The sequence below is a fragment of the Poecile atricapillus genome, chromosome 1 (genome assembly GCF_030490865.1).
Source record: "Poecile atricapillus isolate bPoeAtr1 chromosome 1, bPoeAtr1.hap1, whole genome shotgun sequence".
In the NCBI taxonomy this organism is placed as follows: Eukaryota; Metazoa; Chordata; class Aves; order Passeriformes; family Paridae; genus Poecile; species Poecile atricapillus.
Window position 1 is genome coordinate 158,039,227 of NC_081249.1, and position 25,822 is coordinate 158,065,048.

A 25,822-nucleotide genomic window follows, 5' to 3' on the forward strand; every position below is an offset into this window, starting at 1 on the left:
ACATACTAAGAGATACTTGTACTCAAAGTATTTTTCCATATATAAGTTTTGAAAGGAGACAGGCAGGAGCTGCATGCACTTCCACTGCAGAGGAGACCAAAATAACTGATGCAGTGCTGGAAGAACCCAAAAGCCACTGTAGAGGAGATGGAAGAGCACGGGGATGTCAGGTCTGACCTATCTGTTTGAATCATCATAGAATCATAGAATGTTTTGGGTCGAAAGGGACCTTAAAGATCATTTAGTTCCAATCCCCCGGCCATGAGCAGGGATGTCACCCACTAGATAAGGTTACTTCAAGCCCCATCCAGCCTGGCCTTGGATACTTCCAGGGATGGGACATCCACAACTTCTCTGTACGGCCTGTTCAGTGCCTCACTAACCCCTGAGTAAAGAATTTCTTCCTAGCATCTAATCTAAATCTCTCCTCATTCAATTTAAAACCATTTTCCCTTGTCCTCTCCCTGTCTACCCATGTCCAAAATTGCCCTCCATCTTTTTGTGGGGCACTTTTATCCACTGAGGCCTGTCTAGACAAAGACAGCTTTGAACCTAATGCTGACAGAGACAACAAAGAGCATGCTTCTGTAAGTAACACTTCTTTAGAGACTAAGGGGTTAACATCGAACATTGCTTCTACTTGGATTCAAGTTGTCCATGGACACAGGAGAAGGCTGAAGTAAAGCTAAGACTGAAGAAAGAACCAAGTCAGCCCAATACATGAAGGACAGATTTGCAAACATATGGGAGAGGTGGTAAAGTTCAGCCCCAAGGACAAGGCAAATGAACTGTGGAAGAAGAAAAAGTATGAGTATTCAAGGTTTCTAATGTTTCTCTCCCCAGGAAACTGAGTCATGTAGCTGAGGAAAGCTCAAATAAAGCCAGAATTTCTTCTGGTCAAGACAGGGTGAAAATATTGACAGAAATTAGTTAGAGAGGGGTTGAAATACAAGTAAGGACTGATATATAAGAAACTCCAGTATATATCAGCAAAGCCCCTATGTCTATACCTTTCTAACCTGACAGTGGTCAGAGCATTAACTTTGTATGAACTACTTCTATCACCCAATCAGGGAGGCTAAAAATGATAAAGGTGACGCATGTTGTAGAGTAGACCTCATGCTGATAAACTCTGACAGGTTTGTCAAATTGGGCTCTGTGTCTAGCTTGAGCTAGAACACCCAAATAACCCACACGCCTGTACCTGTCCTTGGGCAGGGATGCAGAGCTGGGTCTGAAGGAAAAAGAGAGAAATTGTGGTGCACAAAAAGCTGTCAGAACATGGGCTCAAGTTGAGAAGCAGCCCCTGTGTGAGCTCTGGGCAGTTCTTTAGGCAGATCAATGATGTGCACCTCTTCACACAGATGCTGGTACCAAACAGAGGTAGTTACAACATTTCAGAGGGCTTTAGACCTGGTGGGTTTAGTTCTACAGCAGATTGCAGCTTGGGACTTGCACATAGCCCACACAATGTCATTCTGCCTCAGAGATGTTTGGGGAGGAACCATTTCTGGAGAAATTTGAATCAGTTTACAGAGAACTTGAGAATTCGATAAAACATAATAAAATTCTGAATAATTTATTGGCAAGATGATAGCTTGAATTGTTACCCTAACAGACCCAGGCACAGCTTATGTAACTCCAGGTTGAATGCTGGGGAAGGAAATTGCACACCATACATGGGGAGCCTCAGTAGGGTGGAAGAGAGGTCAAACCAAGAATTGGCTAATGCAGACAATACACAATGAAAGTTTGAGGTGGTAGGATTATCTGATAAGTCTCTGACGAGGTGTACAGTGCAACCTCCCCACCCTCTAGGATCAAAGCTGGCTGCTCAAGGTCAGCTCACTGATACAGGCAATTGTTAGGAAAGACCTGCAGGGACCCTCAGCAGGGGCTCCTCCCTCCTCTGCTTGGCAGCTGCTTTTAAACTGAGGGTTTCATTCCTGGCTCCTGTCTGAGCTACGTGCCTGTACCTGGCCCTGCACCTACTGATCTGGACCCCCACTCAAGGACTTGACTTTGTGGCCAGAACTTGTAGCTGCCTCGTCTCCATCACCAGATCTGGTGATCTGGTCTCAAGGCTGAGTCTGGGTACAGCCCACAGCTGCTCTGCTTGCCTTGCTCAGGTACAGTGAGATGGAGCCAGGGCTGGGGGAAACCTGTTTCAGTGACTCTCAACACAATTGGCTCCCAGTGTCCTGTCTGTCAGAAAGCAGCTGGCCACCCCAGTGCCCTGCCAGTCTTCATTCTCCTCTTGGAACCATTTCCATCTCTGTGGAGACATGGGTTTCTGTAAAATAATGGCTGGGAATATGACTACTTTGCTGCTGTAACATGAGACAGCCTCAGCAATCCTGCCATCACCATGGAGGTGCCCTTGGTTTGCTCAGGGAAGGCAAAATTTTCAGCACCTGCAGCAGCCCCAATTCTTTAGCTGGCCAAGACTCTTAAACCAGGATTTCCAAAGTATGCAGGACATGCCCTTTGGGCAGTCCAAAACACTTGTGGCCATCCTGGACAGATACCACAGATTTCAGAGGCATTCCCCTGCCCTTGTTTCAGCATGCACCTGGCACTGGAGAGCCTTTTCCAGGAGGATGGGTTTCCCTGGGGACAGGTTCTCCTTCAAGGGAAGACTGGAGCCATTTAGCCTGATGAACCACCCCATAGGCCTGCAAAACGAAGAGGATGAATAGGGAGCTGCTTCTCCTCAAAGCTGAAACAGAGGATGGACTTTTCACTGATCTGGAGCTACAGTCCCAGCTCCAGTTTGGTGTTCTGCTGATGAACTGGCCCCATGAGCAGACTGTAGGAGCCACGCTGAGGACTGCTGACCACTGTCGCAGTTCATGCTCTGGTGGAGCTCTTGCCCCAGGTTGAGTGAAACAGAGGAAGTCTTAGGCTTTCTCTTAGTTTAATGTCTTTGGTTGGGATAATGCTGGCAGGGGTGAAGTGTGTGGTATCTTGCCCACAGATGATAAAAGGCAAATTAACAAGGAACTGTGTGGTTCAGAAACCATGCTTATGGGCATGGGTATCTAGAGAGTCCAAGCAACTGTTTCACCTCCTCTGATGGCATAAAGCAGAATGTTTCTCCAACGCGCAAAGCTTCCAGCTCTGTATTTTAAAGAAGGCTGCTCAGTTTTAATTCTTAGCTTACCTCCAAGGTCCCTAATTTCTCTTCTGACCTCTTATTTATCTCAGAATACAAGATGAGCAAGAAAGCCAGAGAGCCCGTGGTTTCCCTACACGTAAGCCTTGCGCATCTCTCCTCCAGGGCCGGTGCCCCACGCCGTGCGTGTTTATGAAAGCAGGGATGCCTCCATCCCTCCCTCCCTCCCTTCCTAACCCCACCTCCCCAGCACGGCTGGAGGCGAAGCGGGGCCGGGGCCTGCGGGGCCGGGCCTGCCCTTCTTTGCGCAGGGGCGGGCGGCGGCCCCAGTCCGCTGGCGGGCACCGGCCCCAGCCCGCCGAGCAGCGGCCCCGCCGCCGCCGGTGCCGGCTTTTTGGCATCCCTAATCGCGGCTGGCCCCTGTGATTGGCTGCGCGGCTCTGACCCCGCTCGGGCTCCCGGCTGGGCGGATAAAAGGGGCCTGAGCCGGGGGCTCCCAGGCATTCCCGGAGCGGGCACCAGGGACCGCTGGCCGCAGCATGACGGGCAAAGCGGGCGCGGCGCTGGCCCCCAGCCTGCCCGGCAAGCCCAAGCCCGACGGCGCGGCCGCCGCCCCCGCAGCCCCGCCACTGCCTCCGCCGCCCCCCGCGGCTGGGGTCAAGTCCAACTCTGGGCCCACCCCTCCCCGCTGCACCGGCTTCGGCATCCAGGAGATCCTGGGCTTGAACAAGGAGCCGCCGTCGCACCCTCGGGCCGCCCTGGACTCTCTGCCCGCCGGGCACCTGCTGGCGGCCCGCTCCGTACTCAGTCCCGCCGGGGTGGGCGGCGTGGGCATGGGGCTGCTGGGGGCCAGCGGCATCCCCGGCTTTTACACCCAGCCCACCTTCTTAGAGGTGCTCTCCGACCCCCAGAGCGTCCACCTGCAGCCCCTGGCCCGGGCCCCCGGGCAGCTGGACAGCAGCCAGACGGCCAGCTCAGGTAGGCACGTCCCCGGCCCCCGGGGGCCCGCCGCGCCCCACCAGCGCCGCCGCCCGCACCCCGCAGCCGCCCGCAGCCGCTGTCCCGGCGGGAGGCCACCTGCTCGGCGGCGGAAGGGAGATTTCGTTTCGATCCCGAGAATGAGGAGAAGGGCGGTCGGGACCAAATTTTCCACCCGTCCGGGGCTGCGGCCGCGGTCTGATGGCGTGGCCCCGGGCGCCCGGCCTAGGGATGCGCAGAGCCCCGTCGGAGGGCCCCCCGCGACCCCGTGTCGTTGCCGGAGAATTAGGGGTCTTTGGCATCCTTTTCCTAGACGGCAGCAGCCTCCAACAACTCTGCCTGCAGGCCCCGCTCAGCGGCCGCTTCGGGTCCCCCAGAGCGGCAGGCAGCAGGGCGCCGGACCCTGGCTCCGGGGACAATCCCCGGCCTCCCTCCGGCAGCGGCTCCCGTCCCGGGCCGTGCCCGTGGCCCCCGCCCGCAGCACGGCCGGCCGAGCAGCACGGGGCCGGGCCCGAGCAGGTGGCGGGGAGCCGCGGGCAGGAGTGGGACCGGAGCGAGCATCGAAATACGGGGTCCCTGCTCCGTCCCCCGGTTGCTCCTTCGGGGCAAAGGCGGCGGCGTCCTGCCCTTAACACCCGCGGGCCGTGGCATCCCTGGGCAGCCGGGGGCCGCGGATGGGCACCAGCTCCTCCCGGGGTATGTTTTTGCTGGTAGCTCCATAAACCTCAATTTCTCCCTCCCCGCTCCGGTGTTTCTGCGGCGCAGTCCAGGATCCCCGGGCTGGGGCAGGCGGTCGCGGTTCCCCGGCCGCGGAGTGGGGGCTCCGGCTTTCCCGTTTTCCTACGGTTTGGTTGAGCTCGCCGGGCTCTGCGTTTTAGCAGCGGGGCAACAACAGCCTCAGCAAACGACTCCGGTGGAGAGAGGAAAGAGCTAGAGCCCGGTCCCGGCCCGGAGCCTTCCTTGGCTGGGGCGTATCGCCCCGAGCTGCCCGCACCGGATCGGGAGCGGCGCCGGGGCCGCGCTGGAGGGAGCGGCCGGCGTCGGGCCCCGTCCGCGGCGCGATCGCAACGAAATCTTCGGCCGGAGGCTGCGGAGGGAGCGGAGCCGGCGGCTCGGGCCCTACCCGGGAGGACTCTGGCGGGGAGCGAGCCCCGGCCCACAGCCGCTGCCTGTCTTTCCGCAGATTCCGAGGATGTCTCCTCCAGCGACCGAAAAATGTCCAAATCCTCCCTAAATCAGAGCAAGAAACGAAAGAAGAGGCGGCACAGGTAAGACTGCGGCGGCCACCCCGGCCCCTTCGCCCCAGTCCCCAGGGAACCGGCCACCGGCGAGCCCCGGCGGGGACGACCCGCTCCGGCCTGGAGCAAAATATTCCTCCCGGCACCGGTCGCCGGAGCGCCCGGCGCCCATGCGGCTTCTCCAATGGGTCCTTCCCTTTATTCTTTCTCCCCGTCTAAAATAAATCGGATATAGGGACGTACCTATAGGGAGTGGGGAATTCGACCACAGATGTAATTTTATTTAATTTTTTCTGGCTGCGGATCTAGGTATCCCGAGTCGCAATCCTGAGCAGCCCATGAGCTGCGGTGGAATGCTGATCAGTGTTTGGAAGGGAAAATTATCAATTGTCAGAAATAATAAAAGCCGTTTCCAGCTCTACATACAGCAATCTTAATACTTGCTGTCGGCAAGACAAAATTCCTATAACTAATTTAAATATTTTATTACATAAAAATAAATATTTTGCCAATAGATTAAATAGTTGGGAATCAGAGACAGCTTGCAAAGAAGCTGAAGAAGGCTGGGAAACTGTTTAAGGAAACGAAGATCCACTTTGGGATTTGGTTTCCTATAAGCACGATCAGGATAATAGCCTTTACCTGACTTCTCCCACAGTTAAAATGGAGTTGGTTTGTTTGTGCTTTAAAGACAGAAACGAAAAATCCCGTGCTGGGCTCTGGCATTGCTGTGTCCAGAGCGCCAGGACAAAGGGAGGCCAAACACCATCCACTGAGGGTGATTTAGGAATAATTAAATCAATCCTGCCACGATGCAGGAAAGGTGGATTAAAAGACGCTCCAGTGAAAGCTTAGCAGGATAACGGGTGGAAGGAGACCGACTATCCCAGGAGACATCCTGCTATGTGTGCAACAGGAGGCTCGGTGAGATGAGCTCGTTTTCAACCCCGGGCCCCCTCCCAGGCAAATGTTCCCAGTTTGGGTGCTCTGGAGTAAGTACGAGCTAATTTTCTTTACATCCCAGACAGGGCTGGATGACAATACAACTGGGACTGGTGTACAGGTCCTGATCTGGATGAGAGATAGGGAATGAAATTCAGATTTGTTTTGTTTTCAGTTCTAGACAGAAACAGACCTCCACCATTTGGCTGTAGTTGTATATTCTGTACAGTTAAGACCTCTAATTGTACCAAGGAAGGGCTGGAGGATGACTGGCCAATAGCCTGCAAATAGCTGAAGGATAGAAGCACCAAAAGGGGCAGTGGATTGTGAATTGAAAAAGGGACTACCCGTGCATGAGCTAAAAAGGGAAAACTTCAGCTGAATATCAGCAGAACCCTCCCGCTGGTGAGCCTGGACAGGCTTCCGCGCTCCTGTCGGAGGAAGATGGAGGGGAATGCTTGAAATCTAAACTGGATCAAAATTGGAATAATTTTTCCTGTGGTCCCAGAGAGAGAAAATACGTGATTCAGTGTGCCTCTGCTGTCCCTGGAGTTCACAGATTTGTCAGAGTTGAAGAAAAACTGTTTGAAAAGAGAATGGATTTAAGAGTGAATTTAAAGAAGGGTCTGATTGCAGGCAGGTCCCTTGCATTTGCATGCAGCTTTTGTTAGTAATATTATTGATCTGATGGAATCCTTTTCATTCTGTATACCAGAGGATATTTCTGATATTTTCCATTTATGCTCTCTGGAATGGAAGGGCTGGATGTATTTTAGAAAAAGACTCTATTTCCTCGTTTCCTTTGGGAGATAAGTGTTTCTTAGATTGATGGTAAATTTATACATTTACTTTGCACAAGGGCTGAGATTTGTTGTTGGGTTGAGGGTTGTTTTATTTTGGTTCATTTTTTTTTGGTTGAGGTTTTTTGTTTGCTTTTGCTTTTTTGTTTTGTTTTTTGTTTGTTTGGGGTAGTTTGTTTGTTTGTTGGTTGGGATTTATTTATTTTTTTTTTTTAGCCATTGCAGTATTGTTAGCTTTTATCAAAAATTGTGCTTTCTGTACTGGAGGAGTTGAAAGGTAGGAGTTTTAACCCTCAGGGAGTGGAAGTGGTCCGAGACTTCTCATCCATCTGCTAGAGAAGGGTTTTCATCTGTCTCGGCTTTCCAGCTGCTGATTTTTCAATTTGGTTGTCCCAAACTGAGAACTGGCTGTGTGGAGGTGGGTTGGGCTGCTGCCTGCCCAGGGCGGTCCAGGAGGATTTCTAAAGGATAATGGGGTAATGCAGACTGGCAGGGAGCTGCTAGTGGGATATTGGAGTGGAAGGAGCCAGGGAAAAGGCAGACGAAGGGAGCGGGTCCCGACTCTCATGGGGAAGATGAAAACTGGTGAAAAGTGGTGGGTTAGGTGGAGAAAACATTTGGAGAGTTCATCCAAAGACTGAGACTCAAGGTGAAGGATTATTTGATCATGGAGATTGAAGAGGCTAAGGACCAGCAGCTGGGAAGGGGCTCAGCACCTCTCCAGATGGGGTGCTGAGGAGAATCTGCTTCATCTCAGTGTGATGATCCTCACAAGAGGCAGCAGAGTCCAAGATCAGCTGCCGTCACTGCGGGTGCATGCTGCTGGGGAGGCACTGTCTCCAGAGGCAAGTCCCTGAAAGGGAAGGTGATTTGTAACTGTTAAAAATGCTGTCTTCTGGCATTTTCTGGTTCTCCTTTCACCCTGGCACTTGACCTTTTGTGCACAGAAACACAGGAGGTGGGGAAAAGCTATGTATTAGCCAGTTATCCAGGTTTCACTGTTTTCAGTGTCCATTTCTCTGACTCTTCATCATCTTTGCTGCTTCTTGTGTTTTGATCAAAGAGTTTTACTCCCCTCAGGACAATCTTCACATCCTATCAACTGGAGGAGCTGGAAAAGGCCTTCAATGAGGCCCACTATCCTGACGTATATGCTAGAGAGATGTTGGCCATGAAAACAGAATTGCCAGAAGACAGGATACAGGTAATCATATCTCTTGGACCCCCTTATTGTGCTGCTCTCAGTCATGTTCATCCCTCTGTGAAGAAAAGGTAGCGGCATGGGAAGGCTGACATTTTTCTGAATAAACTTCCCCAGGCTTTCCACTCTCCTGTTTTTGATGGGTAGGCACACAGATCAGATATTCTTGGCAGATTTGTATTTGGTGTTTGTATGTCGACATGTGCTGTGTGTGGTGTGTTGTACCAGTGATTTGGGGTGTGTGCAGCAGAGGGACAACAGGCGTGCAAAAAACGATGACAGCATTTCAAGGTTTTGGTAAAAGCAAGAAGAGAGCCTCCCAGAGACCATGTCTGGGTGGGCATTACTGAAGGGAAAGAGCTCATCTGTGGTCCTTTGGCCACAGAAGGATGCACAGGGATGGCGTGGGCAGCTTGTACAGCTGTGGGTAGGATGCAGTGTGGGAATGATGGGTGAGTCCCAGTCAGATGTTTGCACCACATCTGCATTTTGACTGCATTTGCCTCCTCAAGTGATGTTTCCCTGAAAGTTTCTGGGGACAATATTTTTTTTTTTGTTAATCTCTTAAATGTTTTTAAGTTAACAGCTTTTAACATTAAGATTTTAGCTGCATGTCAATCCTGTTGTTCTACTGTGATGCAGTAGAACGAGGTGGTGTGGATAACTGTGTGATGAATCCTCCAGCAGGAAGGAGCAGCTTGAGCTGCAGGGCAGGGCCAGGACCAGCCTTTGGCATGCATTTCAGCCAGAAAGCTGGAGAAGACTTAACAGCTGCTGTTTACAGTGTGGGAGGCACACTGGACAGAGTTAACATGATGTTCACAAGGGTGGGCTCCAGCAGATTCTGTTGCCTCACTTTACCCCATGGCTTGCTCCCATCAGGTTTCTACACAAGGCACAGGATTGTAATGGCCAAGCCCTGAGCAGGTGGAGTTCTGGTCTGGCTGGAAGTTAACCTGTCCAGGTTCTCCACACAGTGGCCGTGGCTGGCCTCTGTGAGTGGTGCATAGCAGTTTCCACGAGAGATGCTGTCCTGTGTGCCATGCAGTGTTGGGAAGGTTTCCCTGGTTCCTTCTCCTGTTCATCCCTAATCCAGCACCCACCAAGCTGCGTCTTGAGCTTCTGCTCTTTCTTTGCTGAAGAGATAGCCCAGGAGGCTTCTCCCTTGTGGGTTTGGAAAGTAGCTCAGAGGGCACTTAGGAGGATAACACTGATGCTGAAAGCTGCTGAGGTATGACCCCATGCAGGGACAGGAAGATCCTCCAAAACAAAAGTGTAGCCTTTTTTTCATCTGTCCTGAGCCCTCCTCATCACCATTATTCTTGTGCTCAATCAAAAGTGACATTTTTATAAAAGCAACTCATGCCTCTTATCCCATTGACCTGGCAGGACTCCTGTTGATCTAACAGCTTGTAGATAACCTGTGTGCTAACAGGATTTCCACCAATCTTCAGAAATAATGGTCCATCATCTCAAATCCTACCTGATGCATTAGGATTTTGCCCTGAGAAAAAAGTCCTGATGCTTTGCCTTTAGAGAGAGTGAAATGGATGGACGGTCACTTCTCCACTTGTGATCCTGTAGGACATCAGGTCAAGAGAGGAGAGACTGCTGGGGGTTTATTGTTGCCTACAGTCACCATTTGGTGCTGGGCTGGAAAGAAGATCCTTTGATTTCCCATAAAGGACCTTTTCAAGGAAGAGGTTCGTCTAATGGCACAGTGTATGTTGAATTCTCTGAATTCTCATTTCTCTGGCCAGAGCTGAAAGCATTCTCTTTGTATGAGGTGGAGAGCTGACACAGTTTGTATGGCTTCAGCACCTGAAGCACCCTTCTAGTGCTGAATGTTTTAGCTGATTTGGAAATGAAATAGCAGGTAAAGCATCTTAGCTGTCGCTGGCTTGTCTGCTCTGTCATTCTGCAGCTGGCTGATGAACAGCTGCCCACTCTTCCTGTATTCCAGCTTTTAAACCTAGGAGGGCTCCTTACTGTGACCCCTCTGCTCTTGAGAGCAGATTAGACTTGGACAGCAGAAGCACCCCAATGTATGGCTGTTCTGAACATCAGGTGTAACTGTAATGGCATGTGTATTCCAGAAAAAAGTGATTGTCAATAACAGTTTTGCTGATCATGAAAGGGGAAATAATAAGGAACAATAGAATTTCTGTAGCATCTGTTGAGCACCTCACCAGGGTGAGCATCAGGCTCACATAGGAGTCCTGAGCACCACTGTTCTTTCCAACAGGTGAGCAATTGATTGTTCCTTACCACACATTCTATGACATTTCCCTGTCTCTATTTTTTCTGTGTGACAAGCCATGGCAAAGTGATTACCAACTTTTGATTTGGTAATCAATATTTGATCATATTTCTTGATATTTTACCTCATATTCCTTTTCAACTTTGGACCTGTTTGTTATGAGCCTAATTCTTTCCCCCTCATTATGAAGTTCGCACTCTTTAAATAAATCTAAGATATTTCTTCTCCTGGCTGTCACTTTTGGTTTTCATCATTGCTTAAACAAGTTGCAAAGATCTTTCCTTAAATCATCCTTCATAAATCACATGCTCATCTCTTAATCATGTGGTTTTTCTTACATGAAGCCCATCCTGTCTGTCAGCCTTCCTGGAGATAAGGGACCACATGCCTACAGCTGCATGCTGGGTGTACTCACACCAGTTCAGCTGGACTTGTGGTCCCTTGCAGAAACAGCCTTGGATTAGCACTGCTCTGCTTGCTTGCTTATTTATTTCTATCTGTCTAATTCGGTCACTCCAAACTTCTTTTAGCCAGATTTTATTTTATGCTCAGGATTTTCCCTTCAGTGTTCTGGGTTTCATATGGAATTTTGTTAACTTTGGCTAGCAAGCATAATTACAGCCCTACCAGCTCTGAGAGTGGCAAGAGGTGGATGCTACACAGGGCAGCTATCTAGGGACACTGAGTACTTTATCAGTCCCCTGGGATTTTGAATACATATAAATATCTTAATATCCCGTGGCAAGAACTTCTGCATCAGAACAGCCTGAGTGCAATAAATCTTGCTTTGAATCTCTTAGCATCATTTAATGCCCCTTGGAAGAGACAGCTTACAATGAATCTTTACTCCCATCTTCATAATATTTATAATTTCCCATTGTTGCATTTTTTTTCCTTGCATGAGTTTCCAGCTGCCTGAGGGAGCTCTACAGTTTTGCATTTTCACTGTAGCTTGCAGTTCCTCTCAGCTTTCAGCAATGTTCTCTCCCTTTTGTAGGTCATTAATGAAAGTGTTTTCTAATATTGTTGTGAGCATCACATGTTGTGGACTTCTACAGCATTTCATGTGGTTTCCCATTGGATCCTCACCTAGCACTGATATCTACCCCTTATTTTCATTCATGGATTTATTTCTCAGGAGGTATTAGTCAAAGAGAAAGTAAATCACCTATGAAATTTGATGTGAAAGTGAAATTCAAAGATGGCAATTGAAAGAATGACTTATAGGAACTGTTTGCAGGTAAAGCCTTCAGTAGAACACTACAAATAGCCATCAGAGGTCAAGAAAGTTACTGGTTTAAGAGAACATTGAATCCAGGAAAAAAATATTCAAACCCTTCATTTAAAGAGATGAAAGTGCATTTTTTTTCCAAGGCAGACACATACTGTGTGTGTCTTACTCTCACATTGAGCTGGCTGCTCCTGCAAGGAAAATGAGCATCTTCCCATTGAGCAGCATGGGAAAATAGTTTTTTAAATAGTGAGATATTATGCAGAAGCCAGATCTGATGTCACTGTGGCTATTTTGCAAGATAATTGAAAAAGACCACATTAATCAATGTATTTGAAAGAATATTCATAGGAGTTGAAGTGCCAGTACTGGAATAAACCCAGACTGTTCTGTAAAATCTGAGAGAGGTAAGTAGATTCCTGTGGGGAAGTATATCCTTAATAAACATTATGAAGTATTAAAAATGTCCTGAGGCTGACAAATACTGCAAATTACTTAAATCACTGTTTCTCATAACAAATCTCTTAACTGTAATGGGTAGGTTTTATATAAGTTATCCCTATTGAATTTATTAATACATAACAGTTCCAAACTTTAAACTGAGTAGTTACAATATTAAAATTCAGTAACAGTTTGATTTGGGGATTATTGAAATGATTGTGTATGTTTGTCCTTAATGTATGTCTCCTGCTGATCAAACAAATTGATTAATCAGTATTTCAAAAAAATAAGATCCTGACTGTTATTGTAGGGACATTAGAGTCAGTCACCTTTTAAGGGGAGTAATCAATTAAAAAAGGTAATAAAACTCCTAAAAATTGTCAGTTCTTGCTGTTAAAAGATTGTATGGTGATTATTGGATGACAAATTTTGGGACAAATGAAGTTGCTCGCATAAGCAAAAGGAATGCCAAAAAGAGGCCAGTGCTGTGTGTGGAGTGGGGATTGTGCATCCAGCAAGCTTTGTCAGGCAGCTAAGAGGCCAATTTTTGCTAAAAACAAGGTCAACTAAATCTCTAATTGAAAAAGTATTGGTTTAGCTATCAGATTAACACATTTCAGTATCACTGTGAAGCCCTTTCAGGAGTTGAACAGCGATGGAGGAATCAGGAGGAGAAATCATTTAGAGGAAAGCAAGTACCAAGAGTATTTTGCAAGGACAGAGCCTTCAGCTTTGCAAAAAGGTTCTCTGTTTAGAGATGAGCATAATTTGACAAGGCCTGAGGAACGTGCACTGAGTGTGAGCTCAGGAGTGAACCCACAGAGTCCCCTCAAGAAACATGATAGAAAGCATGAAGGAAAACTTAGTTTTATACAGCTTTAGCAGCCCTGGCTTCTCCCTCTCCTGCCAGCTTTTCCTGCTTGCTGCAGAGTGCTGAGGTGTAGTCTGAGTCCCATGGTGTAAGTATGGAATGCTGTGATTGCTCCCTGCAGTTGGTGACCTTTCCTGAACGTGTGCCTGGAATGGCTGCCAAAGCATTACTTAGTGCTGCAGAAAGTGGTGGTGCTGGATCTCCTAAGCTTATCACTGTTACTCTAAGAACTGAGGACCTGTCTAGTCTTGTTAAAATTTTGGGTGACTCTTCCACATAGAACAGAGAAAGAACAGCAAGAGGCACGCTACCAGTGGGTTCTTACTGGTATCTCTATACAGCACATTCACGGGGACCACACAGCTGGAAGGAAATTACCAGAGTGGTTAGGGTTGGTGGAGGTAGATTACCAAGGTGAAGTACAAGCCAAAAGTATTGCTGTTGTGTGAGCCAACCATTTTAGAATTTATATTTTTTTATTTATTTTATTTATATGTTTTAAGACCCCTGCAAGCAGTTAATCATGAAATAGAGTTGGGCAGTTAGTGCTGTCTACCTTTGCCAATAATTCGTGGGCACTGGGGGAAGCCATGACTGTGTGATATCAGATAAGTGTCATAAACTTCCCCTATGCTTCTAGAAATGTAGGAAGTATACAAGTGAGAGTAATAAAACTAATCAAACTTAGTGGCTTACTGAGAATTTTATTATGAGTTTTTCTCATGGCATATGGTGCATCTCTGCCTCCATGTCTTTAATTGGTATGTTAGGAGTTCATCCACTTTTCTGCCTCTTCAATAACATGCTTGTTTAGTTGATCTAAATTCATATTCATTTCCATTTTTCAATTAAGAGTTGTTTAATTTGGCCCTTTCTCTAATGGATTGTTTTCATTACCCTTTATCTATGGCCTGTTTTCAGCCCATGTGCTAGAACTTCGTTTACAAGTTAATTACCAGAGCTGCAAACAGAGGGGCTGGGTGATGGGCAAGAGCAGGGGCCCAGGCAAGCCTTTCCAAAGGGAATCCTGTCTGAAAAGTCTTACACTACATGCTTTTGGACAGAGAAAGAAAATGTGGCAGGAGAAAAGAAGGAAAATGCTGGGAATGACACTTCAGCTTATTGAAGTGAGGGCTCTCCTGCTTGTTGCTAGACCATGAAGATTGCCTCCTTATCCTGTGGGATTTTACCCTGTTACAGCTGGGGCTCTTAGGTGCAGTTTTAAAAGGTCTTTTTAGTGCAGAGGTGGAGGTAGAGAGTTATGAATATTTTCTTTGCCCATCTACTGCTTTATCCCTCTATGTTTAGTCCCTGAGTTGCTTTAGCCACTGAGCAATTTTCTAAATGGGACAGAAAACCAAATAAAACCAAACTTGCCTGTTCTTGCCTTCTGCTCTGTCCTTGCTGCCCCAGATTAAGGGACTGTGAAACTGATGTGCTCCTCCACAGTATTTGGAGGGAAACAGGGCTCTTTACAGTGACTTTGCTTGCTCTCTCCATGGTTTGGAGATGCTATCAGCAGGGATCCAACACCTTCAAGTGTCAGGTGACACGAGTTCCCTGCGGGAGGAAAGACAGGTGGGCAACAAAATATGCTGAAGCCCATTTCTGTGGAGTGCCTTGGCAAAGGCTTTCCCCATCATGCCCAAGAGAATCAGGAATGGCTCTGTAGGTACATGCCAGGCTATGACAACTCTTCTCTGCATTCGTCCCCTCATTTTCTTAAAAACAGTTGTTTAAGGCTAACACTCCTCTGAGTTAGCTTAGGCATTGCAGTTCCTCAATCACTTTAGCTCTTCTGGAAGTACTGTCCCAAATCCCTGTGCTGGGAACATTTTTATTCACTTAAGGATGAACTTTCTTTTCTCTCTTCTGATATCACTGTGGTTTTTCACAGCTTATTTTAAAAAAATAATTTGTCATCCCAGCAATTTCAGTAGTTAATTCCTTTCCTGGCAGATGATGCCTGGCAGAGGAAACAGCTGATGGTTGTGTTCATGTTTTCCTTTAATGACCTTTTATTACAAAGTTTTCCTCCTTTCCTGACTTTGAATAGAGATTTTTCTAACAGTTCAATAACACAAGCACTTTAGACACTCAGTTAATTTACTCTCCCGTTTATTTCTTAATGGATCTATTTCTCTCTGTAATGTTTTTCTTTTACCCTGATAGATCTCAACAAGTTCTTCTGATTCTTCTCTGGAAGCACAAACCTGCTCTCCTTTTCCTGCCCTTCTCTGTGGATGTTGTGTGAGCCAGGTTTTGCCCAGGCACTGTAGAGCAGTCCAGTCCTCAGCAGACATGCCAAGAACCTCAGTCTCCACGTGCATGAGGCTGGCAGCTCCTTCTCTGGGGCAGAAAAGAGGAACTGAGCTGGACAGCAAACTGTCTCTACAGTATCTTACAGCTAAGATATCTTCCAGAGGGCATTTCATCAGAGGCTGTGAAAAAGCATTAGGTGCTTTTCTGTCTACCCTGGGTGTTACTGTCCTGGGAGCAGCAGCAAGAGGTGTTCAGTTTAGGACCTGCCTGGTGTGAGAAAGACACTTTGCTCCCTACTTTCTCTCTCAGCAGGTAACTGGTAGGCTCCCAAATGTCTGAGCAAAGGCAGAGCTGGAACCCATGGCTGCCACCATGTTGTTACTGGAACAACAGTAACTGAAACAGTAGCTGAGCTTTCAGCTACAGCTTTCTCTTCAAACTTGTAGCAGGGGAATGCAGGCCAAGCATTGCTTGTATGTGGTCACCTTTCTGTGAGTTATAGAAGTGCTCATGCATGTTGCACATTCATAAACATAGAGGTTATGTCCCTTCCGTGGTCTAGAGGTAACCTAGGGACTGACTCGTGCCTGGCTGTTGTAGCTGACCTGCTACAACGTGGATAAACAGCAGCACCTTGCCAGTCTGGGTTAGCTCGTACCTGTGTTGTTCAGGCAGGCCAGCACAGACAGGCTGCCCACCCATGCCTCTGGGAAGCTCTGCTTCACTTGCAGCTTCGGGATCCACATGGCAAAATACTTTTTCACTGTGCTACCCTTTCATTTCTAAAGACACTGCTTGGCTTTCCCAGAGGGAGGGCTGAACTGTGAGAGTTGTTGATAAAAAACTTCTTGGAAAGATCTAGCCATCCCACTCCTGTGAACATGCATGATAGGTACCCATGCCAGACAGTGCTCATAGCCAGATGTGCCAGTGATGTCCATTCCAGGACAACGTGCTTTATGTCCATCACATCTTTCTGATATCTCTGGGTCCCTTCACTGCCAGCCTTCCAACTCAGAGTGCCCCATGACTGTCATTACAACACCTGCCATTCCTTATTTGACTGGACAAACTTCTTCAGTTTATATGATGACCATGAGTGAGATCAAGGCTCAGTGTCTAAGTGACAACTAAGGGTGGGTCCTGGCCAGAGATACCTGGGACTGTGCTGGTGAGCTCAGATGTGCTGTCCTGGTGGGAGCAGCATTCCTGGACAGCCTGTGTGTCGCCAGCTCTGCAGGTCACACCATCAGCTGGGCTCTGCCTGAGCTAGTGATGCTTGCTACAGGCATCAGCAGCACAGCAGCAACCAGTGCCTGGAGCACCAGTTTTCTGCAGCTGGAGGATGTCATGTGAAAACCCCTCAGCTGTGAACCAAAGAAGGTTCAGGGTACACAGAGCTGAGGAACAAATAGAGCTAGGAGCAGACATGTGGTAGGAGTAGAGTGCTGAAGGCCCACCCAAGCTGGTGCATGGAAACTGATTACATCTTACAGCATTTTATAAAATTTCATGTTTGTATAGATATCTTCCAGCTAATACTTCAATGTTCAAGGGTGCAGTGCATTAGTGAGTATGTGCTGTACCCCTTGGGGACTTTGCAGACTGTCCCCATGCATGCAGGGGTGGGCTTGAGCCTTATCTCAGGGAACAGTGGGCACCAGTAGTACCGCAGACTCCATCTCTTGCTGGTCCACAGCTTCTGGTGCCTATGTTTTTTTCTGGAGAAGGTCAGAGAGCACCTTTGCCCTTTGCTCAGTGTCTACTGATGAAGGGCAGGGCACCATGGAGATGATGCTGGCATGCAGGGGCAGGTCCAGAGTGCTCCACAGCCTCAGAGGAATGCTGGCATCCCATGCTCTGCTTTCGGGGCCCATTGAAAGGCATCGTGAAGGGGATGTGACAGTTATCCTCTGACTGTCCTGAGGTTAGGACAGTCACTTCCTCCAGCATGAAAGTGATAATGCAAGTGTGTCCTTGCATGATTACAGAGTGCATTACAGACAGATGTTCTATGCTAAGGTTTCCTCTGTGCTAGAGGACCTGCAGAGCAGTGTTAGTGGGGGAGAAGAAGGCAAAATGAAATAATTCAGGCAGGATAGCAGCTTGGTTAATGGAGTCAGGTACTGTGATCACCTAAAGGATGGATGTGCACTATCACTATTTGTGACAATGACAAATGTCTCCCTGGGTTTGTGTGGATTAGGATGATGACTGCACTCTTGTCAGCCTTCCAGTGACTATCATGCATCTATGACCCTGATGTTTTTCTTGTTTTTCACTCAGCATGTTAGGAAAAGAGGAATTTGGGTGTTGATCTGCCAGGTCCCAGCATATGGGAGCCTATACTGTAGTGCCTGCTAAGCTTCTGGCCAGTTGGAATCACAGTGTGGCCGTGGTGCAGTCAGTGTCTCAGAGATACATTTTCTGTGCAGATGTGATGCACAGACTGACTGTGTGCTGAACCACTGATCTCACTATTCTGACCCTGTACATTGTGTGCACACTTGTTTTTCTTTGGGGAAGATGGGATCCCTGCAGCAAATGAAGCTCTTTTCTTTTGAAAGGTTACAAGAAGTGAAAAAAAAAAATTGTTGCCACACGAGGTCAGGTGAAAACCCCAGATTTACCAAGGGAGCACAGTGTAAGACATCTTTCCTGGTCAAGTGGGATTTTATAGCTTTGGTTGCATAAATCAGATAAATTGCAACAAATAGTTATTCTTGGCCCATGTAGTGCTTTCAAGAGCAGGATTCAGAGACAGGCCTAGCCTGCAGGACTGATAGCATGGTAATATTGTGTACATTTTTGCTGTGTGCCGATTAAGCCCGTATTCAAATGGTTGCCCTGTTACTCTTTTAGCTTAGAGGAGACCCAAGCTTGGATGCATCATCATGGCTTCACTCAAGAGGGATGAGTGCTGTCTCACAGCTCAGCTGGTATCTCTGGTTGGACCTGTTAGCCAAGTGGGTTGGACACAACTCCAGCTATTATCAGGAAGGGCTCTTGCTATGCTGTGTACAGGAATTGCTCTTTCTAAAGTGAGTTCAGCAAGCTCTTTCCCAGTGTTTAGCAAGAAGAGGGATGATGAGTCCTGCGATCAGCCATGCAGCCCATGTGCAACCTTTACTGTTCTCATTTAACTTCATAACCACTTTACACCAGCCATAGAAAGTGATGTCACCATAAACAGTACCAATAACTTTGATGTTACATTTGAAAAGACAGCAATAAACTGTTTCCAGGCTTACACAAGTGGTGCAGTCTCCACCAGTAGTCAGGAAGCTTTTCTGTAGTGATTGCTAAAAGGGAGGGGTTTGAGGAAGCCCCAGGGCACAGTCAGACCTCATGGTCTCATAGCAGTCCCTTATACAGCCCCACTGCTCATGGGTGTGGTGGGGACATGCTCCAAGCAAGATATGAGACCATTCTTTGCAGTGTTCACATCTTCAGATTGAACCCAGACAGGGCCACAGGTCCTGTCTGATATGAGGATGAAGACATCACTGTTTTTTCAGAAGAGGTTTTAAGTTTGACCACTGCCATTGTTAAGTCTTGGGCTGGAGAGGGAGGAGGTAGGAAGGGAGAGGTGTATTTGTCAGGAGGAACGGGGTACTGAGATGGCAACAGGGCCCTGGACATGGAGGGCAGCTGGAGGTGTTGTCTGGTCTGCGGCTCGACCTCCCAGAGTGCTTCAAGTGTGGAAGTGACAGACAAAGAGCACACACACCTGCCTGGCCATGTGCCGGGGAGATGGCCTCAGCGTGACTCTGGGGGTCTTGCCATTTTGCCCCTTGCTTTAGGTGCTGCTTGGCCAACAGCTGTGTGCAGCTGCTCCCTGCAGCCTGGCAGAGTGCTGGAGTGTCGGTGTGTCCGTGTCGGTGTGTCCGTGTCGGTGTGTCCGTGTCGGTGTGTCCGCAGGTGTGGACGTGCATCTGTCTGTGGCCATCTAGTGGACACTCAGCTTGTGCTGCTCTGGGCTGGGACCGGCCTGTGCTCCACCAACCTCGCTCCTTGAAATGCCCCTCTTGGAACACCAAAGGCAGGATGAGAGATTTGTTGAAGCAAAATTTCACCATTACCAAGCTTGGAATTTTTCTTTATTAAGTGAGGAATTATTGGGCAGGAAAAATATATATTTTTTAATATTAATAAGAAAAATTTCCAATATCAATTCTCCTGTCTTTGTGCCCTAGCTTGGAAAGTAGTTGCCAGGAAAATGAGTGTTACCAGTGGAAACTTTTAGGTTGAAACAAAACAGTAACAATACACAGGAACACCACAGATGTTTTAAAAGATCCTTTTGCTAATTCAGATTTCTGAATTATGGCCAACCTCAGGGAGATTTCTCTCTTTAGCAAACAATGTTTCAGGAACTGATTAGGTAAACAAACTAATATGATGAATGTGGATAACAAGGATGTGTCAAATCTCACATCCCCTTGCAAAATGAGAGATTTCTCCTCCTACAATTTGCTCTTCTGCATCATCAATAATCTGAAGTATCAGTTGTCATTTGTGATTCAGAGGAAGAAGTTGTCGAGATTATCCCTGCCTGTCTTGACTCCAGAACTCCCACTCCAGAACCTTTGCAACTCTGTAGTCAAGTACCGAGTGCCTGAACTTTTATTGCTTTTTTGGCAGTGGGCAATGGAGGTGAGAATTAGGTGATGATTAAGTTAGAAACATTCTCATTTATAAGGCTTTGCAGTACTGCATGACAAACCTGCCCACTTTTCACTTTTCACTTTTCTCCATTGTCCATTTTTGTAGGATAGGCTTCCCAGGTTTCACAAAGGAGGTTTGTGTGAAAATAAAGAGATGTGAAACTTCTCAGGGTGTAATATATTGGTTCAAAAGACACATCTGCACATAACATCGTGACAGGTTTGCAAAACAAACACGTGACATGCTTCAATCTAAAATTAATCAGAAGTTTTCACCACTGCCCATGAGGTGTGGAAGCAGAAACACATTCTTTTCACCATGCTCTGGGCTGTGCAACAGAGAACCAGATGAAAACAAGTGAGAAGGAAGTGCACAGCACAGAGCAATGTCAGTAAATCATTTCACAAAGCTGAGCAATCCATGGGGTGGGAAGGAGCAAGAGGAAATGTGCACAAACCTAGACATTGTTAGAAGCAGACCAAATCTCACAGAGTCAGAGGAAGCTGTAGAGTAGATATCTCCATGCAAGGACAATAAGCAGCCAAAGAATTCAAAAACCACAAGATATGTGTAAGGTGAGTAAAGTGTAAGGGTGAAACCCTCTCCCAGAAAAGTGGGGTGCCAATAATAAATAACTGCATATTTGGATGTTGTGACTGATGTACCAATTCAGCTGAAAATACCTCTGAATTACTAAAATCATTGTGTAATTCAGCTCAGAATCAAGGCATGTGAAAATTTTGGTAACACATCAATAAATTTGAAGAAATTGCTGAGATCTTGTAAATGAAAGCCCCACTGATGGAGCCATCTGAATGAGGACAAAACCATGAAAACAGGACACAGGGGACAATCCTGCTGATCTGAAATGGCATGAGGGCTGCCAGTGCCATGCTGGAGCTCTTCACCCAGTGTTCCTCAGAATGAGCTTGTGACAGAGGTGCTTGACTGGGATCTGATCCCAACAATACTCAGTATTGAGCACCATTGGTTTCACTTAATTTCATGCCTCAGATGAAGATATGGTTGCTGGTATTAAAGCAAGATGGTCAGTCTTCCTGATTTCTGTTCTGCTAAACATTCTGGGATTTCAAACTTTTATTTTTCCTAATCAAAACCAAGGAGAAATTCCCACCAAATGACAAAAAATTGTTTTGGAAATCTCAGAATGATCTTACTGAGATGTTGATGCAATTTTGATTTTCTCATTTGGCTTTAAAGCATAGGTTTTGCATGTCTTAGGCAGCTGAGATTAAAATACAGCATTCAGAAGAAAGCTATAGATAATTTTGATTACACTTCCACTGGCTGGACACAGTTTTTTCTGTGTGATTGAATCAGCATTTTTTGATTGAAGATTTTCTACCAGCTCTAGTCAAAATTGGACTGCCAGCTGGCAAAGCTTCTGCTGCCTCCAGTATTTGCATAACACTGCCATGGAAAAGGGGATGCTCCAGGGTAGCAGGTTTAGTGGCAGTGGGTAGTGCTGGGGTAGGCTGAGACCTGGCCAGGGCAAATGAAAAGGAGCATGAGGCATGTGGGAATATGATAGGGGCATGAAGGCAGGAGGGAAGAGAAAGGGTAAGTGGTAAAAGCATCAGTAAAGAGGCACCTGCAGTTCTGCACCTTGCACTCTGGGAATGGGAGGAGTGCATGACCTGGAGTGAGACCCTCTGCCAGCATCCTGCTGACTGCACAGCCAAGAAAACCCATGTTGCACACAGGTGTGGAGAAGAGGGCGAAGAGAGGAAGATCTGCATTCCTGAGGGTCTTTGCTTAGGCCCTGGAGGATTTGCAACCATCCGCGGTCCAGGGGTTACAGATTGGCAGTATGAAAGTGTAAATCAGAGTGTTTATCATGCAGAGGAGGTGGCATGTGGTGAAGCAGCCTACTTCCTTTGCCTGGTGAAATCCTCTCTGACATGCACAGAGTGTGTTCTGCTGGGAGAAGCTGGGATCACAGCCAGTGGGACCACCACCCCACCCGTTCCACAGAGCTGTCTGGGGGAGCAGGCTGGCTGGGCTCCTGGGAATGGCCAACAGTGGCTGTCATCAGTGCTAGCAAGTCACCCACCTGCCTACTCTGCAGCTCTGTCCCTGCCATGAGTGCTGGGCAGTTCTCCTCTGCAAAGGTAGAAGAGGTGGTATTGCCTTGCCACCTGAGACCAGGACATCACTCTGTGGCATCAGTCTGGTGGTCCCCACAGCAGAGCTGGGGGACTGGCATAGACCCCCAGAGCTCCCCCACAGCTACGAGTAGTGGGGACAAGAGAGGGTTAAGCTGTCAGCTCTGTAATGTTAAACAGGTGTCAAAGGCACCTCCATATATCTGCAGATTGAAATCAAATTCTTTGCAGTATAAAAAGATAAATTACCCAGGCGATTCCCGCCTCATCCCACTCATCAGGCCAGCGCCAGACGGCAAGCAATTTTTTTTTTTAATGTGCTAACGACCTAATCAAGCAATCAAGTCGGAGAAGATTGCGGAGTGACCCCGAGCATCCATCTGCCAGCGAGACCCCGACATTCATTTCCATTCTGCCGTGTACTTTCCGGGAAAGGGAGGGAAAAAAATAGAAAAGAAAAAAAAAATCCTAAACAAATTAACACCCAATTTTCTGTGAGTCTAATTAGTTAAATGAGGAGGTGTTTGGGGTGTCCACGGGGAGGGAGGGACTGCCTCTCGGAGAGGGGCCTGGTAACTCCATGGCATTAATTAGCGCAGGTCAATGGTGTGGTTCTCTGGGGACCAGCTGCTTTAATTTCCCGTGATATTTCAGTGCCTGAGGCCTATCGATTCAAACTGAAATTAACTTATTTTTCAATCAGGCCTGGGCTGCCCCTGGGGCTGACTCTTCCTTTGCCTCCTTCTGAATAGACCTCAAGCAATTTTTCATCTAAAGCTGATGCCTCTGCTCGGGGGGGAAGGGAGGGGAGCTAGGGAGGGAGGAGGGTGAGGGAGACAAGAGGAATGGAAATCGGAGAGAGAGCACTAATAGATTTCTGCGAGTATCACCCCCTCCCTGCCACTGCTGCCCGCCTCTCTGCTCACTGCCCCCCAGGTCACAGCTCAGAGATTATTCTGCCAATTTTCTGAGAAGATGACGGGTTTTTCAAACTGGGAATTCAGGCCAAAGCGCACAGAGCAGCTACCCCCTTCTTTTGAGCAGCCAACCCCATCCCAGCCCTCTCTGCAGGCACCGCTGCCTGCAGCCCTGTACCGCTGCTCAGACACACAGTAAATAATAAAAGAAAATCCCAGGCACGAGAGCCAAAAGCCACGAGAAAAAAGACGTTGCAATGGCAAATTAATTACATCATGTGGAGAGGGATGGGACATGCTTTCACACTTGGCCCTCACCACTCCTTCAAGGGAGGGAGGGAGATACCCAATGTCTGTTGCATGGGGGAAAAGGTTGTATTGCCTGTGGGATAAACATGCTTTCATTGTGCTGCAGAAGTACATGCATGTTCCCATGTGGGAAGGGGCCTGGCATGCCTTCTCCATGCACAGAAAGCATGTCCCTCCTTGTCGCCTGCTCCAGGTTTGGTTCCAGAACCGCCGGGCCAAATGGCGGAAGAGGGAGAAGTGCTGGGGCAGGAGCAGTGTGATGGCTGAATACGGGCTCTACGGTGCCATGGTGCGTCACTCCATCCCGCTGCCTGAATCCATCCTCAAGTCTGCCAAGGATGGCATCATGGAGTCCTGTGCCCCTTGGCTCCTGGGTAAGAGACCAGCCAACTTCATGGGGGATGGCAAATGGGTAGAGACAGAGGGATGCAAGGAAGAAATCAGAGTCATGTTGAAAACAGGTGAAGGGCAGCAGGTCCCCCCATCCTGCCACACTCGATGCCTCCATCTGCCAATGTCCCCTGTCAATAGGGTTTGACCACTAATCCCAAATTCCTGCTGGACCTTGGATCGTGACCTTCAGAATCTGGCTGGGACACAAATTTTCCCACAGGTTCAGGCTGGTGCTAACCTTCACTTCCCATGGCTCAAGCATCCTTCCTGCCCAGCTCTGGAGCAGGGGCTCCAATCCTTGCCCAAGGCAGGAGGTCATCCCAATCTCACTCCTCCAGCCCTGTGATGCTGGTTGGGGTGCTAGGACTCCCAAATGCTCTGTGCTTGTCCAAGTTTCCCTTGGTTTTATGGGGGAAAGAAACATGGAGGTAGCAGCTACCCTGTCACACTCCTGCTCTTTGCTTCCCTCTTTCTGACCTTCCAGGCTGGATCTGCCCCAAAAGTAGTGTCTGGCATCTTGACAATGGGCTGTCCTGTCCTTCTGTCTGTGTGAAATGGAGAGAGGTTGTTGTGATTTGATACAGAAACAGAAATATCCCTCCTAATGAGGGATCTCCCTCCCCAGTCTCAGTGAAGCTCAGGCAACTATGCTGCTGTCTGAGACCCTCATCTCCATGCAGGAACAAGTTAGCTTCAGGTTCACAGAGAGAAATGAAGGGGAGAGTAATTATAGACCTTTGGGACCAGCCACCATCCACAGATGCTGGGCTGCCCCAGAAGGCAGCTGCCTTGCCTGGGCTGCCCTCGCACGGGGGCCAGAGCGAGTGGCTCACCGTGACTGCTGTGTGAAGCGAGGGTTTCTGCTTTTCCTTAATTCTGGCCTCTCTTTATCTTTGCTGTTTTCAGTTCAAGATGGCTTTCCCATGCCCAGGCGCTTTTCTAAACCCGAATACCAACAATTCTTTTTAGGGATGCACAAAAAGTCTCTGGAGGCAGCGGCTGAGGCGGGGAGGAAGACAGAGGTGGAGCGCCAGGCCCTGCCCAAGCTTGACAAAGGTGACAAAGAAGAAAGGGGTCCTGATCCCAAAACCACAATTTCCCAGGAGGAACTGAGAGAAAACAGCATTGCTGCCCTCAGGGCCAAAGCTCAGGAGCACAGCACCAAAGTCCTGGGGACCATTGCCGGGGACACCCCAGCCCCAGGCAGGAAGCTGGAGACAGGGGAGGAGGCGGCAGTGGCAGAGGATGAGAGACAGACGGAGAAGTTGAACTCATCACAGAAGGAGGAGAAGTTGATCTAGGGGGAAGAGAGGTGGCAGAAGCCAGCCCCGACAGACACTGTGTCCTCTGGGGTCCATGTTCCCCCTTGGACTGCCAGGTGTCCGCGGCCACCCCTGCCAGGGAGAGGGGCCCTGGTCTCTGTGCTTGGGGCTGCCTGGCAGGGATGCCCACTGCCTGCTCCCCTTAAGCATACCCCTGCCCCTCGCTCCTCCACCCCACCAGGCCTTCCTCACCCCCCACCTCTTCCTTTTGGGGGACCGGGAAATGTCACCTCATCACTGCCACCAATGACACTAAGGCTCTGGTCCCTTCAGCCTCACGACTGGCTCTGGGGCTTTTTCCTTCTGCTGCAGACCCAAACCCCATTTGCCAACCTGAAGCAAGCCTGTTCCCTGCTGCCATGCCTCTCCTTGGTACACATCTCTGCCCAGTGCTGCCCAGGCCCCTTCCCCTTGCACCCTGTCCCACTGTGCCCCAGGCAGACATGCCACCTTCTGCTGGCCATCACCTCTGCCTCTGTCCCAGGCTGCCGCAGGACAAGCCCATGGCAGTGCTTGCACAAAACGATGACCATACATCTAGGGTGGTTTGCACCTTCCACCCATCTCTCCCTGCCCAGCACTGAGGTCTGCTGGGAAGGGACTGCAGCTTAAGAGCAGTTATATTTTGCCTCTCTTTGGCAGGGAGAGGCAGGTTTAGTCCACAAGCACGATACCCTGGTCCCACCTGGCACCCTGAGCTGACCCCAGCCCATTTCACTGGTTCCTGCAGGGCTGGGCACTTGGGTCT

At 48.5% G+C, this 25,822-nt stretch overlaps 1 protein-coding gene across 1 annotated transcript; it reads left to right on the top strand.

Annotated features, from left to right (window-relative positions):
• The first annotated feature begins 3,654 nt into the window (after positions 1-3,654).
• On the top strand, positions 3,655-25,100 carry VSX2 (visual system homeobox 2). The gene is made up of 5 exons (XM_058826033.1): positions 3,655-4,093; positions 5,277-5,361; positions 8,154-8,277; positions 23,553-23,733; positions 24,722-25,100. Exons 1-5 carry the CDS (start codon positions 3,655-3,657, stop codon positions 25,051-25,053), a joined length of 1,161 nt encoding a protein of 386 aa, XP_058682016.1. The 3' UTR covers positions 25,054-25,100.
• Positions 25,101-25,822: the final 722 nt, after the last annotated feature.